Source organism: Oppia nitens, unplaced genomic scaffold (genome assembly GCF_028296485.1).
Source record: "Oppia nitens isolate AA-2021 unplaced genomic scaffold, nextdenovo-longstitch-racon4-pilon3 scaffold41_pilon_pilon_pilon, whole genome shotgun sequence".
Taxonomy (NCBI): Eukaryota; Metazoa; Arthropoda; class Arachnida; order Sarcoptiformes; family Oppiidae; genus Oppia; species Oppia nitens.
The window spans coordinates 89,940-110,220 of NW_026533223.1; the positions used below are offsets into that span (position 1 = coordinate 89,940).

At 21.3% G+C, this 20,281-nt stretch overlaps 1 protein-coding gene across 1 annotated transcript in view; it reads right to left on the bottom strand.

Moving 5' to 3' along the window:
* Window positions 1-2,019: 2,019 nt before the first annotated feature.
* LOC128959101 (potassium voltage-gated channel subfamily KQT member 5-like) overlaps window positions 2,020-20,281 on the bottom strand; it is a 28,150-nt gene continuing 9,888 nt past the window's right edge. Inside the window, exons 5-16 of the mRNA XM_054305044.1 lie at window positions 19,716-19,741; window positions 19,001-19,129; window positions 17,251-17,295; window positions 17,064-17,129; window positions 16,781-16,965; window positions 14,841-14,879; window positions 12,146-12,354; window positions 10,363-10,488; window positions 4,398-4,471; window positions 4,144-4,271; window positions 3,649-3,745; window positions 2,020-3,573 (exon numbers count right to left, since the gene is read on the bottom strand). Coding sequence (XP_054161019.1) covers window positions 2,020-3,573; window positions 3,649-3,745; window positions 4,144-4,271; window positions 4,398-4,471; window positions 10,363-10,488; window positions 12,146-12,354; window positions 14,841-14,879; window positions 16,781-16,965; window positions 17,064-17,129; window positions 17,251-17,295; window positions 19,001-19,129; window positions 19,716-19,741 — 2,678 coding nt within the window. The remainder of the gene's footprint in view (window positions 3,574-3,648; window positions 3,746-4,143; window positions 4,272-4,397; window positions 4,472-10,362; window positions 10,489-12,145; window positions 12,355-14,840; window positions 14,880-16,780; window positions 16,966-17,063; window positions 17,130-17,250; window positions 17,296-19,000; window positions 19,130-19,715; window positions 19,742-20,281) is intronic.

Here is a 20,281-nt window from a genome sequence, read left to right on the forward strand (position 1 = left end):
AAACAAATTAGTTTTATCGATAATTAAAAAAAAAAGATTTTTTTAATTATTAATTATTAATTTTTTTATTGTGTTTAAAATTATTAATTTATTTAGTTAACATTTGATGAGATCACTAATTATTATTATTATTATTATTATTATTAGTATTTATTTATTAATCTTTATTATTAATAGATCTAAAAAATATATTTAAAAACGAAATATATCTTAAATTTTTTTTAAAATAGTAAAAATCGATTTTTTTTGTTTATTATATATTTTATTCAATAATAATAATAATAATGATTTTTTGTTTGTTAAAATAAATCTTAACAAAATATATTGCATGTATACAGTAGTCACTGTATATATATATATATATATTTATTTATACCTGTATATAATTATGTATAAAATTTGGGATTACAGTATTTATTAATTTATATATATATTATATATATATATATATTAAAATTTAAATATGTATATAAATACTGTATCATCAATAGCTGTAAGGTCTAACTACAATAATAATAATAATAATTACAATTAATTATTTTTTTAAAAAATACAGTGTTTTACAAATTATAGACATAATAATAATTAGGGATAAATTTATAGATAGATATTTAAATGATTTAAACTTATTTTTTTTTTTAAATAATTAATAATAAAATGGTTATAATTTTTTTTTATTATTATTGTTTAATATTATGTCAAATTAATTTATAAAACACTATATCATTAGTCAATATATTTAAAGGCAATATTGTTAGGATTTAACAATTATATAATTTACAATATATTGTAGATTGTAAAATATTAACTGTATTAAAATAACAATATAAAAAAACAAAATTTATCAATTATAATTACACATATTAAACAAATAATAATAATAATAATAGTTTAAATTGTTTATAATATATATATATATCTAATAATATGTATATAATGTGATAAATTTTCATTATCTAAAATTTCCATATTTTTTGTTGTTTTATTATTATTATTATTATTATTCAAAAAACTAAACAATTTAATAACAAAATTGTGTATTTATTTATTCAATATTAAACCAATTTTTTTTTTAAAACTTAACTTAGCTATTACTAATTTATTTTTAAAAATCATTTAATTATTTATGCAACTTTAATATATATATTTTTATTTTTATAAAATAAAACTTAATAATAATAATAATCTAGTGTTATATATATATATATATTTATTTAAAAAATATAGTTATCGTTATTATTATTATTATTTTTAACCATCACACTAATATGAACTAGTACCATTTTTTTCTATTTGATTTTATCGGTATATTTTTTTTTATTGCACTTTAAGGTAATAATAATAATAATAGTAATTATAATTAGTTAAAAATAAAAAATAGCTGTAATAATCAAGTTTTTAAATTTATATATATATATATTTATATACTGGATATTTAATTTCATGTGACCTATCAAATCAATAATTAATTAAATTATTTTTTTTATTAACAAAAAACTAGTAATCAATTTGATATATTATTACTTTATATACTGTAATTTAAAACAAACAAAAATTATAACTATAATTAATAAAATTAATGAATTATCAGAAATTTTGATAACTTTTTCAATTTAACCTAAAATATAGATTCAATATATCTATTAATAATTTGATTAATTTAACTAATTTATACTTCATTTAAAATTTTAATTATATGTATAATACTATAATTATTATTATTATTATTATTAAGTAAACGATTCATTAATTAGTATTAATTACTAAATGTTTAATTATACAAATTACTGTATAAAATAATTATATTTAAAAAAATTATTAACAGATAAATGTATAAATAAGATCTATAATATTATTATTATTTAATTAAGTTATAAACAATTACTAAACAGTAGTTTTTAATAACTATTAAATTTTAGTTTCTCATCAAAAAAAAAAAAAAAAATTTTTATAATAATTATGTTTATCGATAACAGTCTAAAAAAACTTTTATTAACAAAATTTTTTTTGTTGTTTTAGCTATAAATTATCGGTCGTTGAATGTGTAGTAGTGTTTCCCGTTGTCGTTGTCGATGGTAATGACTTGTACTGATGATGATGATGATGATGGACCTGATGTGAATGATGATGACCATGGTGTGGATGGTGATGATATTTAGGATGCAATTTACTACTACCGCCACCACCACTACTACTACTACTATCTATTAGCATCATCGTAGACGATGGTTGCGGTGATGTCGTTGTTGTTGGTGGTGGTGGTGTTGTTGATGATGATAGAGGACTTGTTTGGGCCATCATATTAGACAATGGACTAATACTACTACCGCTGCTGCTGCCGTGACTCAACAATGATTGTGTTTCGGCGGCCACTTGAATGACGGTAGTCTGGCTGAGGTCGCAATCGGATTCGTTGCCGCCGCCGGTAGTGGTAGTCGTAGTGGTATCAGTCATCAGTTCGGGTATGAGTAGCCGATCAAACTGATCCCGCATAGCGACAATTGCTGAGTAACTACTACTTTCTTGTTGTTGTTGTTGGCCATTACTACTCTTGCGGCTGACCTGTGTTGTTGTTGTTGTCGGCTGATCGTCGATAAAGTCCAGATCAGATGATTGAGACAAATCCCTGTCCATTGAAACCAATTCGTCGCTAACACAGAGCGACTCGAGCTCTGTCGGTAATGTACTCGAGTCGGACATCAGTTCGGACATCATTTCCGGCTCATAGCAGGACTCGCCGCCCGATGACGACAACAGTGTCATACGGGAACTGTTCGGCTCAAACATCGGCGACATTTGATGAATTTCGTTCAGTAGTATATCGGTTTCAAGTTTGATGGCCGGCGCCGACGCTGTGGCCGACGATAACATAATGCCGCCAATAATGGATGAATCACTTCTGGCTGTTCGCTGTATTTCGTTGGCTGTCCGCTGAGTGCCGGCACTCGAGCACCGATTAGAGTTACCGGCGGCGGTTGTCGTCGTCTCCAACGAATGTCTTAGTTGAACCCGTTTCTTGAAAAACCGTTGACTCAGATCGGAGTTTCCTCTTTGAAACTGTTGTCGAGTACTGTCGCCGACACACCGGCCGACCGGTGTATTGGGTTCAGAGTATTGTTTGTTGTCGCTGTCGGCGGCGGCGGCGGCCGCCGCCATCAATGGCTTTGGCTTTGCCATTGTTACCGCTGCTGCCGCTGCCGCTGCTGATGAAGACGATATTGTGTTGTTGTTGTTGGCAAATGGAGATAATGAGCCGTTTGACTGATAGGGTGTCATCAGTACTGGAGTACTGGGAGGCGGAGGTGGCGGACCTCCTCCTCCACCAGTGGATTGTTGTAGCGAATGATTGGCAATAGACGATGACGTCAATAGTGTTGTCCCGGTCTGATGATATCCCGGCGGATAATAGCCGGGAACTGTTGTTCCCGTTGTTGGTGTTGTTGGCATATGTTGTCCACCGGCACCGGCAGCTGCTCCGCCACCACAACCAGATAACAGTGTAGCCGACATACGTGTCCTGTCCTCTAAATACATTTCCATTAACTGGTCGATCTTGTTTTCAATGTCTTCGACCTATTAATTAATTAATTAATTGTTAATTAATTTTATAATAATTACCGATATTTTTACCGATCAATAATTACTTACAGCTCTCTCTACTTTGACTATTCTTGAGGCAACACTTATCTTGGATTCGTAGACATCCTTGGCTTTTGAGCCTACCTTTCCTAGTATGACATCCAATCTAATCCAATCAGAATCATCCGATGAGATGGTAGGGTAGGATAGGGTTGGGTATGATAATCAAAAATAAACAATTATTTAGTCAATTTGTTTAGTCAAATATTATATAATAATAATGTATATATATTTATACAGTTTATGCCAAATAAAAAGTTTAAATTTAAGTAATATTATATATAAATGTTTTTTAGCAAGGTACTTTATAATAACTTATCTAAATATTAGTATACTAAGTTACCTTGCTTAGCGTAAAAATTGACTGTACACAATATTAATAAAAATTTTAAACTATTAATTTGCATTATCTATATATATGAATAGCATATTAAAATTTTTTAATTGTAATTTTTTAATCTATATATTTTTAAATTTTTTTAAATTTTTTTTTCAAAAATGTACCTAGCTTGTACATTTTTGACACGTGCTAACAGATCCACGTGTCCGGCACTGTACTGTTCAATGACATCCTTGACGTCGTAGGGTTTGAGCGCTTCCTTAAATTTTCTTCGGGCGACAAAATATTTTATCTGAAAAAAAATAATAAATTTAATTTAATTAAATTAAATTAAATTAATTACAAAAAAAATTAGATTTAATAAAAATAAAATATCTATTTATTTTGAAAATAAAATATTTTAAAAAAACAAAAATACTTTTCTTAAAGATCTGATGGCATTCTTGTGTTGTTTTGTCAAAACTGTTAGTTTTGGTTCTTCTGGTTCGTCATCTAATCCGATTGATTTGAATAATTAATTTTAAATTAATTAATTAAATTAATTAATTTAATTAAAACTAAATAATTAGTTTAATTTTTTACAATAAATATAAAATAATAGTGATATTATGATGATTGTGTTTATTATGGGTTTTTTTTTTATAATAAAATTATTATATATATATATATAATTTAAATCAATATCTAACTCTAATTTTAATAATATTTTTATCAGTAATAATAATAATAATAATAATTCAAACTTTTAATTAAATTTTGCGGTGTTTTATAATTTAATCTAATTTTTAAATATAAATATATATATATTGTATAATACAGGGGAAAAAATAAATAAAATAAATTGAATATTAAATTGAATATTTAACAAAAAATATCTAATTTATATTATAAGACATCAAATATTTAATAACAAAAATAAGTTAAATTACTTCAAAATTTTTTTATTATTTGTAATTTTTAAAAAAAAGTTTCAAATGATTGCAAAATCCAATGATACAAATGTAACATATATTTGATGAGTAAATATTTATTGTCTATGTTTTTATTTTATACACACATTGCACGTTATCTATCAAAATTAAATACAACAAAAAAATATATATAATATATAAAGTATTATTTGATATAAGTTTCAAAAAATAAAGTCTAATATTTAATTTTGTTGGAAATAAAACTCCCAATAGATTTCTAGATACAAAAAAAATACTAAAAATAAAAATTTTAATTTTTTAAAATAAAAGATTATTATTATTATTATGTTCTAATAATAACTTGTTTTATAAAATTTTATATATTATATAATTTTAGTTTTTTATAAACCATAATAAACACAAACACATATTTTTTTGAATGGCATTTAAAAATATATTAATATAAATGATTATATGATAAAGCAAATAATAATAATAATAATAATTACTATATATATATGAATATAATTATTAAATAAATAGTGTTAGTGCTAAATGTGTATAATAATAATAGTAAAAATAATTGTATAATAATAATAATAAAAAGCCAAAAAATTGCAATAATGTAATAAATTTTAATAACTATAAAATTGTTTTATATTATAATATATATTACGTATTAAAATTAAAATTAGTATTAATGTAAATATTTGAATATCAAAGTATTAAAAAAATAGTTGTTATATAATAAAAGCATAGAATTTATTATTTTAAAATTATTTTTGTATTATATATCATAATATCTAATGTAAATTAATATAAATTAATAGTATAATAATAATAAATTAAATTAATAATAAAATAATAATAAAATTAAATTAATAAAATAAATAAAATTAATAATAATAATAAAAATAATAGTAAAACAATAATATGTAAATTAAAATTACGTAAGTTTTTTTATAAATAGAAATTATATGTTAAATATATAATATACTATAGTAATCATATAAAGTATATTATTTTGTAAAATATATTTTAAAAAATTATTAACAAAATTGTATATTTTGTCAAAAATTAATTACCAAAAAAAATCATTTTAAAAACTCTAAATACAGTATATATTGTATTAACTAATTATTATTTTATATTCAAAAAAAAATCCTTAATTGTATAATAATTATTATATTTTATTTATTTGCATAATTATTTCAAAATTTTTCAATTATACTAATAATAATATTAAATATATGAGTAATAGTAAAGTCCCTACAAATTGTATTACATTAAAAACATATGCATAATTTACATAAATTTTTACTTTATATATATAATTAAATATATACAGTATATAATATTTAAAAAAAACAATTGCAATCATAAATTTAATTGCTTTAATAGTAATATATTTTTTTATTATAAACAAAACAAAAAATTATTCCGCATTTATGGTTAAATTAATTAATTTAAATAGTATTATAAAATCTATCATTTTTTTCTGGGAAAACAATTAGATCTCTCTTTTTTCTCAATTAATTTCAATATTAAAACATATTTCAAAAAATAGTTTTATTAATATATTAATATTAAAAAAAATTCAATTAATAATAACCAAAAATTGCTACTACTAAATATATATATATATATATAAATTTTTATTAATTTATGTCACTAAATATGTTAAATATTTTTATTATTAAAATCCACTGTATTATAGATTAACTAAAAAATATATTGATTATCCAAATATTTGAAATATTTTTCGACTTAAAAAAAATATTTGTTATTTTATCCTCTAATTTATTGCTTTAATTATATTTTGTTTAAATATATAAAAATATTTGCATTAATTTACAATCAAGTATTATATATAATACACTACTATTTATTTTTTTACTAAATTGTTATTTTGTACATAATATAAACATAATTAAACATTAATTACAATTTAATATTAATAATAATTTTGTTAAAAGTATTTAAAAAATTTAAGCAAACATTAAATTAATTGATATCAATTTTTAAGGCTAAAACTAAATTAAAAAATTTTGAAAATAGATTTAAATTATTAATTAATAAACACACATAAAAATATTTTAATAGAAAATTATAACTAATAGTTAAATATTAATATATAAATTTTTTTATAAAAGTTAATAATAAGAGTATACATATAGTTTTATGACTACAAACACATTGTAATTATAAAATTGAATAACAATTGCATAATATTATTATTAATACCGTATAATTGGATAATGAAAATAATTTATCTAAAAGTGATAATTTTTTTAAGCAGTTTTTTTGTAAGCAAAAAAATTAATATTTTTTTTTAATAATAATAATAATATGAAATACACATTACAAATAATATATATATATATATATATTGAATTTAAATTGACGTTTTTTCATAGATATACCGCATATTATAATATGAAAAATAAAATATTTTTTTAAAAAAAATTAAATTATAATTTGCATAAATTGTATGTACGATCAACAACAAAAAATAAATTGTTTAGTAAATTGCATTTTAAGTGATATTTTAAATAATGCGTGTATTTGTGTGCCAATCGTTTTTATAGTTATTATAGTCTATTGACATTCAATTATTATTATTATTATTGAAATTATTTGGAAATTTTTTTCAACAAAAAAATAAATAATTGAATTGAAATTTAAGCATAAATTTTCTGTGATTATGTTTAACAACACACATATATATATATTTAAAAAAAAAATAAATTATATAATTGAAAGTCCTTACCGACAGTAGTACTGATAGTAATATCATTATCTTTAAGACCCATATGTGTCGGTAAAAATGGCAAAAAAGAGGAGGCCATACATATTAGGCTACCTCGACGTGAGGTACGGTTAGACACTAATTGATAATTATATATATATTTTTTAAATATACTGTATATCTAATAACATAACACATCAACACACAACAACAATAATAACAATTTAAAAAAATTATTTTTCATATTTTTATTTTAGCTAGCGTATCATTAAAAAAATTTTTAGCATCATCATCATTATTATTTTAGTTTCAATACAAAAGCGTGAGTACAAGTAATTATTGATATGTGTGTGTGTGTGTGTGTGTGTGTGTGTGTGTGTGGGTGGAGGAGGGGGGTTGAATACAAACTGTATATAATTTAGTATTTTAATATATATATAAATAGTTTACGACAATTCAAATTAGTTTAACTCAAATTTTCGGTTCCGATTCCCGGGAAAAAAAATTAATAGTTTTATTAATTTTTAATTTATTGTATATTTTTTTTAATGATTGCAATTGTTATATATATATATATATATAGTCAATATTGACCGAGGGTGAAAAAAAATCACAATAACCATCATAGTAATTTAACATGCTACTTTATTTTTTATTAATTTTATTGTAATAGATTTATTTAAATAAAAAAATTATTGATGCCATAAATCTTTTTTTTAAAAAAAATTACTATAAAAACTAAATGATAATAAAATAATAGTAATAATTAAAGAATATTCTATAGAAATATGTAAATTTATTTTTTTTTTAAATTTATAATGTTTACTGTCTATTGAGTAGACAATGTTATTGAAAAATTAAAATATATGTATATTTTTAGATTATATCACATATATTTAATAGTTTATATTTATATAACTATTTGACATTTATAATAAAATGTTAAAATAATAATAATAATAATAATAGTACAGTACATTCAACTGTAATCACTAGACAGTAAACAGTAGATGAATAACAAAAAAAATAATAGTATAAATATTAATAGTAATAGATATATATATTATGTTTTTTTTAATTAATTAATTATTAATTAATAATTAAGTTCTAGACAAACATATAATATTATAATACATTTGTAAATAATTGAGACACACATACACAATATATATACAGTAATAATAATTATTATTATTATTAGTTAGTTTATATAAATTTATTATACTGTATTATATTGTATGTATAAATAGGTATATAAAAAATTTATATATAAAAGAAAATTAATGATAATACACTACTAGTATTAAAATAAAACATTTATTATACATTGAGAAAAGATACTAGCTTAAATTTTATTATGCTAATAAAAACGTATAAAAAAAAATTTAATCTAGAAAAATACTTATTTTTTTTATTATTTACTACTAATCTAAAATAACTACAAAATATAGTAGTATTATACTGTCTAAAAAAATCTATTGCCTAATATAATAATAATTTGTTATACACTATTAATGTTTCATTGTAGATTATGGTTGGATCATAATAAAATATATATTAAGTATATATATATATATATAATATATATATACACTGTATATATACTGTATATATTTAGAAATAGGTGCTAAAAATAATTGAACACAGCTTGAGATACATTTAAGTGGAAAGCCATGATTTTATTTGCTATATATATTAATATATACTGTATATATATGTATGTCTATATATATATATATATATATATATATATATATATATGTAATGGACAAGTAGGTTATTCAACATGATTATCATCATCAATAAATTTGATGCTTTTTAATACAATTAATTTATCAATGATGATAATAATAATAATAATAGTTATTTAACATAGTATCTATGAAATGTTATGTAAAGCGTTAAATTATTTTAACCAATATATAGTCTACAGTATATATTATTTATATTATTATAAATATATATATATATATATACAAATATTATATAATATTATTGTATATAATGTATAGACTATACGATATATGACATATACTTTATATATATATATATWKATATATAATACATTAGTATAAAAGCATTTAAGCAAAAATAACTAAATACCAAGTTTTCCCAAATGCTTATATACTGTATATAAATATATATATATATATATATATACTGTATATATATATATATATATATAAAGATATTTTCCGATACAACCAACAACAACACAACATAAAAAAATTGAAGTGATTTTATTAGATAAAAAAATATATATATATTTTTCATCTTAAATGGTATGTATGGCTAATATATCTTTATGTAAGTATATATTTATAAATTATTAAACAAACAAAACAAAACAATAGACAATATATTATTATGAATGATAAAATAGATGATGATATAATAATAATAATAATAATAATAATAAAAACAACATCAATGGCATAATGTTTTTTTTTATAAAAAACAAATTGTGTGCAATATATGTGAGATATATAAAAAAAAAAATTAAATAATCATAATGTGATATAATAATGATTTGTGTGATTGCATATTATTAGAGTATTATTATTATTATTATTATTAAGTGATTGCATATATATATTATATTTTTTTTGAATATATAAATATTTTTTTTTGGTGCAATTTGTTTTTTTTTGCAATGATTTGATGTGATTTTTATTTATTTATTGATTTATATTTTTTTATTTATTATTATTATTTAGGCAAACCTGTTGTCGATAGTGTAGGAAAATCAATGGCAGATCTGAATGCAGGTGACAGCGCCAGAAATGGCGGATGATTGCAATCACGTCTCAACATATTGCACAATACCAATGGTATACCACCATCCAGGTCTTTTTTTATGGATCAATTGAAAACAAATAAACATTGAAAAAAACTACCGGTTCTCTAGTGTGTGTGTGTGTGTGTGTGTGTGTGATACCATCATCAGCACCCAAACACACACACACACATACACACCATCACTATCATCATCATTATCATCAGCAGCAACAGTAGCTGTCTTTTCACAATTGGTTTTATTTTATATTTAGTGTTTATGTGTAGGGATATAGTATGGGTGGGTGGGTGTAGGGATAGGATAGTATAGGATGGGTGGGTGGGTGGATAATCATAGCTCAGTTATCTTATATCTTAGATAAGTTTATATACAGTGTTTTTCTTACTTATCTTTATCACAAAAAAATGTTATTACTCTAACATTAACACATTAATAGCTAAACTGCTTGTTTGAATTGATTGTTTGTTTTTTTTGGTGTTTTTTTATATAAAGATATTTATTGTTTGCCTATCACTTAAATATATTGCTTAGATATATATAATATATTGATATATATATATATATATATATATATATATATATATATATTATATATTGATATAGATATATATGACAATACGGTAGTAAATGTAGTAATAAATTTTCGTTTAAAAAGTTTAAAAAAATTTTTTTTTAAATATCAAAAAGTTAGTAAAAGATAAGTTAAAACTATAAATTATTTGTTAACTAAAATAAAAATCTTTTTGTTTTTTTTATTTTGGGACCAATCGGTTAACAAATAGATTGCAGCAAAATATATAATATATATTAAAAAAAAAAAAAATTGTTTCATTAAACATTGTAGTAGACAATGATTATCAAATATATGGTATATAATTAAAAATAATAATATTAAATAATTTATATAAATATAGCAATATTTTTTATTATTAACTAAAACTATATATATAAATATTATTTATCTAACTAATACTAGTATATATATAGATATAAATATTAATTTATATGATACTAATAAAAAATGTTAACTTATCATAAATAGATAATATTAGATTAAATAATTAATTAATGGTATTTCTATATCTACTAACAATAACTATTGATGGTATAATTTAATTTATTATAATAAAAATTAATAATAAATTAGATTAATTAATGGGTAATATTTTTTTTTGTAGTTAAATAGGATACAACACACAAAAAACAACAACAACGATAACAAACATCTATAACTAACAAATAAGGTATAATATAAACTTAACATTTATATAATTTAATTTAATTTTTTGGCTATTTTTTTGTTGGTTGAGATAATTATTTTTATGATTGAAGAGAGAGAGAGAGAGAGAGAGAGAGAGAGAGACAGAAAGAGAGACATAAAGAGAGTCATAAAGAGAGACATAAAGAGAGACATAAAGAGAGAGACATAAAGAGAGAGACAGAAAGAGAGACAGAAAGAGAGACAGAAAGAGAGACAGAAAGAGAGACAGAAAGAGAGACAGAAAGAGAGACAGAAAGAGAGAAAGAGAGACAGAAAGAGAGACATAAAGAGAGACATAAAGAGAGACAGAAGGAGAGGCATAAAGAGAGACAGAAAGAGAGACAGAAAGAGAGACAGAAAGAGAGACAGAAAGAGAGACAGAAAGAGAGACAGAAAGAGAGACAGAAAGAGAGACAGAAAGAGAGACAGAGAGAGATAGTGGACATACCATCGGAGTTGCGTTTGGAAGCATCGGATATATCTTTGGCTACACTGTCTTCACTGAGACTGCCGGGCATTCGGGAGCCGTCGTCACGATTATGGCGTCCGTTGGCCGACGACGTACCGAATCGGTTGCGAGTTAGCGGCGAATGAGTGGTCGACTTATGCCGGCGTATGGTTGAGAAGCGGCTAACAAACGATGTGTTATGTTTGAAGCTATCGTTGTTTTGTTGTTGAAAAAAATTATAATTAGTTTTTGTAAAAAAAAAATATTTTTAATAAAAGTAAAAGCTATAAGAATTTTAAATATTATTTTAATAAAAAAATATTATCAATAAAATTAGTAAATTTTATTTTGTTTGCGGATATAATACCATATATTATAGTATATATCGTTTATATTTATACTGTTATTAGATGTAATAAATATAAATAACTAAATAAATAAATAAATATGCAAAAAATATTAATATTATATATATATTGTGACCTATTTATGGCCTCTAAATATATATATATATATATATATATTTATCAACAAAAAAAACTTATATCCAAATTTATTGTTTGTGGCTAAAGTTGTTGTGAATAATTTATTACTTATTATTTATATATATCAGGATTTCCTATAATAATAATCATATTATATATATATATTTATATTATATATAAATATATTATACTTTAAGTATGCACTTAGATTTATTTTGTCATCATTGTGTGTGTGTATGATTTGATTTTATTTATCCAAAATATATATATATATATATATATATATATATATATATAAGTGATCTTGCATATTTATACAAGTATTAAATTATAAATACAAATAGATAAATAACAAAAAAAAATAAATTAAGATTTTTTGATATATATTTTTTTATATAAAATCAATTTATTATTTCTATCAATATTTATTGACAATATATATATATATCATATATAATTGATTGATAATATTATTGATTTTATATAATTATATTTTTTGTTGTTGATTTGTGTTTAAACAATTGACAATATAATATACAAGTATTATTATTATTACATTTGATATTGTATTATCAATTATTTAGTGATTAAATTGGGTGTCAATTGAAATGTGATTTTCGTGATGTGTCCACAATTGATGCGATTAAATGACACAATAATTATAATTTTTGTGATAAGCAGTGCATTTAGTTTTGATAGTTAAGTGATAAGCAAATATAAAACACATTTTATATATTATATATACAGTACTGTAAATTTGTTTAAACATGTTTAATGTATTACGAGTTTAAGTGATTATCATTTTTATTTTAGATAATAAACTTTAATGATATTTTTTTTTAAAAATTTAGTGATATTTATTAAAAAAAGTTGTTATTCATAAATAAATAAATATCATATATATATATATATATATAATAATAAAAAAAACTAGTGATTTATGAATATATGATTTTGTTGTGTACTAAAAATTTTGTCGTAAATAAATATTTGTATTACTATTTATTTATATATTTATATATATATATATTATTGTATATATATACACATATAAAAAACATATCAATATTTATTGCTTATGTTCAACATTTAATCTCATTATTATACAGTAATCTCAAAATAAATTATATATTATATAGTAATATATATATAATAATAATAATATGCAAAAAAATCTATATTGAAACTAACAAACAAACAAAATTCAATTTTATAGTTGATTTTTTTGTTGTTGTTTTGTTTATGAATTATAAATCACTAACAAAAATAATAATAATAAACATTTTTTTCCAATAGTGTACAGTATTATTAATATTAGTTTTTATTTTAATAAATAAATTATATCCAATAAATTCAATATAACTGCAATATTTTTTATTTGTTTGTATTTAATATCTAATATTAAATTTAATCTAATAAATGTGTTTTACTACTACTAGTAGTAGTAGTATTGCAAAAATTTAAATTATTCAAAATAAAACTAATAATAATTTAATGTAAAATATATGTATCATTTATTAAAAACTAATTACTTTACTGAATCTATATATATAAATCAAATTTACACATCAAATAGCAATAGTATGTAAATTATATATTATAGTGTATATAAAAATAAACAAAATTAGCTTTTTATTGCATTTAAATTTACTAAAACAGATTTACTAATAGTAATACCCAAAAAAAAATCATTGATTAGTATCAGTATTATTATTGTCGGAAATTAATAGCTAATCCCAAAATAAAATAAAATACAATATAATACTCTCTAGTATATGTATACTATGATTATTAGCAATAGATTTTTGTTGTGTTTTAATTATTTATTTATTGATAACAACAACAAAAAATATAAATTTATTTAGTTATCCCAACTATACTACAGTATTGTATTATTATTATTATTCTCTGTCTATGAATCCTAGTCTACAGTATAGGAGTCTATGATATACTAGTAGTATATCATCAATGATAATGTATTAACAAACACTACATATAAAAAAAAAATATATATATATTTGTTTATACAGTATATTATTATTATTATTCTCTGTCTATGAATCCTAGTCTACAGTATAGAGTCTATGATATACTAGTAGTATATAATCAATGATAATGTGTTAACAAACACTACATATAAAATATATATATATATATATATATATATATATTTGTTTATACAGTATATTACTATTATTATTATTACTTACAGTGCAACGGCTGAGCTTTGAGGTAAATCCAGTTTATCCCTACTTTTAAATGTTTGAGTGAATGAGCCGGACGTATAGCTATGTGATGGTGTAGTTGTGTTTTGGTGTAGTTGTGTTTTATTTTTTTTTTTTTAATTTTGTATGTGAATCGATTGATAACATACATAAGCAGTTTTGGTAGGCATATATATATATATATATATAGATATACACGTGTTTTAACAGGGTGTCCAATACAAACATATTTGATACAACATTTTGGATAGTAGGCACACATATAGATTTGCAGTGATTATTATTATTATTATTTAATTATTTCAAAAAAAGCGAGTGAGTGGGTGAGTAAGTATAAGTAATTCAGTGTATTGTGTGAGTCAGTGAATAAGTGGGTGAGTGAGTAGTCAGCCGAGAGAGAGTGGGTGAGTGAAAGAAATATTAAAAAAAAGAGATTATTTTTTTTAATAAATATTAATATATTGAATATAATAGTTATATTATCATATAATATGTGGTATTTAATAATTATTGTTTTCCTATCATTGATTAAACTTATTTTAATCTTATTAATAATAATTATATTGAATAAAATGCTATAATCTTTTTAATTTAATGGTTATAAATATATTATATACATGATTAAACTATTATTATAATTATTTTAATTAATTAATTACTACCCTGCTAAAAGTAATCAGACTAATAGCATCAGGCATTTAAATTAAAAAAAATATTAGACTAATGTTTGTTTTATTTTTGGTTTTTACATTAAAACATTTTGTATATTAAATTTAATTAAAATAGATTAGGATTTAATAAAAATAAACTAATATATAAAGTATTTGATTATACCATATATTAATATTAATATTATTATTATATATATACAGTACTATTATTATAGATAACAATAATAAATCTATTTATTATAAATTTATTAAGTCATATATGATTATTATAGATAGCATCTAATAAGTCATAATAAAAATAAATTAACTAAAAATTTTTAGTAAATATTTTTCGTAAATGTCAACTTGGCTTAGGTTTAGTAACTACTGTATCTGATTAGCAAATAGTTAATACTGTCTCAATATAATAATATAAATAGATTTTTCAACTATAATACCTAATAACATATTAATAGATAACAAAAAAAATTATTTTTGAAATTAAGAGATTTTAATAATGTTTTGTTAATCAGACGGCAATATTGTTAATAACGATTAGTATTATTAAAGTATTAAATAATTTTTTTTGAATGCATATAGTGTTTAGGGTTTGTTTAAAAAAAATCTCATTTAAAAAATAAATAGTAAATATGTTAACCTAACAACAAAAATATTTTTTTAAAAACTTTCTAATAGAAACTTTCTAAACTTTAATTCCTCAAATTAGACACATATATAACACACACACACATATGTTTTATGTATCAATTAGTTGGCGAAAAAAATTTTCTCAACAAACAAAAAATATTACTAAAATAGTTACTAAAAATCTTATTGAGTTGTTTTTCAAACATAATTACTATTATATTTTGAGATTTTTTATATAACCCAAAAAAACTCCGTTAGGGGTGGGTTAGGGGGGATAGTTATGGGTGGATTAGGGCGATAGTTAGGAGTTGGTTAGGGGGATAGTTATGGGTGGATTAGGGCGATAGTTAGGGGTGGATTAAGGAGATAGTTAAGGGTTGGTTAGGGGGATAGTTAGGGGTGGATTAGGGAGATAGTTAGGGGTTGGTTAGGGCGATAGTTAGGGGTGAGTTAGGGCGATAGTTAGGGGTGGGTTAGGGCGATAGTTAGGGGGATAGTTAGGGGGATAGTTAGGGATGGGTTAGGGGGTAGTCTAGTTATTGGCCTGTTGTATGCATGTATACATATTTTTTCTGTGTGAATATACTGGTGATTGATTGATTTATAGTGATAGTAATAGATACATACGCTGGTGGACTGGGCAATGGGACCTGGTGAATTTTCCAAGTGGCCACCGACATTGAGTTTTCATCGGCAGCATAACAGCGCCACAGGCTCTGGATGAGTGTGGCGGCCGGTACTCGGCGTCGGATCATATGTTTCTGGCGCTGTTGTTGCTGTACTTTCAGTGCAAACCCTGAACCCAGTATACCCTGGATGGTGGGTGGGGGAGATGATGGGATAGGGGGGTTATTTATGAAAACATACCAGGGGTATATTATTTTTTTTATATATAAACATATATACTTACAGCTGGTAATGCAAAAAATGAGATGCCTAATAGTGCACAAAAAGCTGCTATTATTTTTCCCGTCCACTATATATATAGATTTATTGGATGACCAGGGTGGTGGTAATTTATTTAATTAAAATAATTAAAATAGTTATAATTAATTAATTTAGTAATTAACATAATAATAGTAATAATGGGTACTTACAGTGCTGGGAAATATATCTCCATAACCCACTGTACATAAGGTTATCTATTAGTTGTTATGTTTGTTATACCAGTATATCCATTGTCCATAACATACATGTTTAACAATGAAATATATAAAAAATAAAATAAATAAATTAGTAATAATTAATTTGATTTTGTTTGTTATAGATTTATTATTATTGTTATATAAGATAATATTGAAACAAATAAAACAAAAACATTTTATCAATTATCAAATTATTGGTATTATTATTATTATTATTATTAAGAATATAACAATTTATTGTTTTTTAATAAAAATATTTATTGATTTTTTTTTTGGTTGGTTTCTATTCTAATATAAAAATTTTTTATTTAATATTTAATAAATAAATAGAAATATTTTTTTGTTGTTTTGTTGGATATCTTTTTTTCTAGATTTATAGTATCATATATTATATAAGTAAAAGTAATATATAAATGTAATATTTAATGTTATTTTCAATATGTATTTTGTTTGAATCTATTTTGATTTAATAAATAAAAAATTTTATTTCCAATTCTCTCTCTCTCTCTCTCTCTCTCTCTCTCTATCGATAAATCTCTAAGCAATTTAGTTTTTTCCTATTTATATATATATATATCTTTATATAAATATATATATATATATATTGAGATAAATTATATTTAATGTTTTCTACACTATATTATAATAATAATACTAAATAATAGTAGTCACAACAACAACATGCATTAAGTTAATATAATTATTTTTATATATATATTATATAATAAAATCTTTATAGTAAATTAATAGAGTGATGGCATTTATATTTATATATATATATATATGGGAGATATGGGAACTAGAAATAGGATTTTTATCTATTAATTATTGAATACATGTATAATTCAATTTACTAATCAATTTACTAAATATTAATAAATACAGTACAACTACTAGTTAGTCAATTATATATCAATTTATAAATATTAACTATATATACTGTATATATCCATTATTTATGATAAATTACTTAAATATACTGTACACTAATTTAACGATAGATTTCAATAATTTATATAAATAAAATGTTAATATAATAAAATATATATATATATAAAAAGTTTAAATAGCAAAATAAAAACAATCAATCAATTAATTGAAATCCTACAAATAAAAAATATTTTTAAAAAAACATTACTTTATAGATAATGTCTTAAATAATAATAATAATAATCTAAAATTTTCTATACTATTATTGTACTTAATATAATTACTAATAAAATTTATATATTGTTAATAGATTTGTTGTCTTTAAATACATTGATGATAATTGACAATTTAAAAAAATTAATTAAAAAATAAATTAAATTTTATAATTAAATTTTTAATAATAATAAAAACAATAATAATCTAAAATATTCTATACTATTATTCTACTTAATATAACTACTAATAAAATTTATATCATATATTGTTAATACAATTTTTTGTCTTTAAATTTGTTATGATAATAGAAAATTAAAAAAAAATAATTTAAAAAATAAATAAAATTTTATAATAATAATAATAATAATCTAAAATATTCTATACTATTATTCTAACTTAATATAACTACTAATAAAATTTATATCATATATTGTTAATACATTTTTTGTTGTTATCTTTAAATAGATTGATGATAATTGACATTAATTTTTAATTAAATTAATTAATTAATTAATTAATTAATAATAGTTAATAATAATTAGTAGTAAATACAGACCACTCCCCACCACAAAGCGTCGGCAAAGCTCTCAAATTTAGTTTCTTCGACATCTTTTTCGACCAAATAAACCAAAAACGATGAAAATATTAACCCAAGGAAGCCTATGTATACTGTTGTTATCAGTTCCTGAGGAATAATAATAATAATAATGATTATTATTATCATCAATTGGTATATCCATTGGTATATCCATTGGTATATCCATTGGTATATACATTGGTATATCCATTGGTATATCCATTGGTATATCCATTGGTATATACATTGGTATATCCATTGGTATATCCATTGGTATATCCATTGGTATATCCATTGGTATATCCATTGGTATATCCATTGGTATATCCATTGGTATATCCATTGGTATATCCATTGGTATATCCATTGGTATATCCATTGGTATATCCATTGGTATATCCATTGGTATATCCATTGGTATATCCATTGGTATATCCATTGGTATATCCATTGGTATATCCATTGGTATATCCATTGGTATATCCATTGGTATATCCATTGGTATATCCATTGGTATATCCATTGGTATATCCATTGGTATATCCATTGGATTTGATAATATGATAAATAATAACAAAATAAAATATTTATTTTTTTATCATTAAGTTATATATATATACAGTATATAGTATATAATATTATATATATATATATTAATAATTTTTAAAAATTAATTTTATGATATTTATTTTACCTGTCGATGTGCATAGACAACAGAACCTATTGGATGTGATGATAATTAACCACCGATGATGATGATGATGATGATGACCACAATTGATGAAAATGTGTGATAATAATAATAATTTTAAAAAAAACATTTAAATTTACATTAAACTTATAAATTAATTCTAGTTATATATCTGTTAATTAAATTAAATTTTTTTTAATAGAAACTATAGATTATTATTATTTTATGATTGTAATAATAATAACATTTTGTATATAACTAGTGATAATACATAATATATTGTGATTAAAAGTTATGTAAACTATATAATTATTTAACCAACAAAAAAATATCATAATTTAAACTTTTTTTTCAATAATCATCACAAAAAAATTGTGTAATAATAGTAATAGTTTTATAGTAAATTTGTGCATGATAAAAGTTTTATGATTAGTTTATATGTGTGTTTTTAATAATAATAATAACATTTAGTAATAATTTTTTTTAGTAAAAAATATTCAATAGTTTTATTTTATTTTTAAAAAAATAAAAATACTAAATATCTATATTATCATTAGCTAATATGTTAA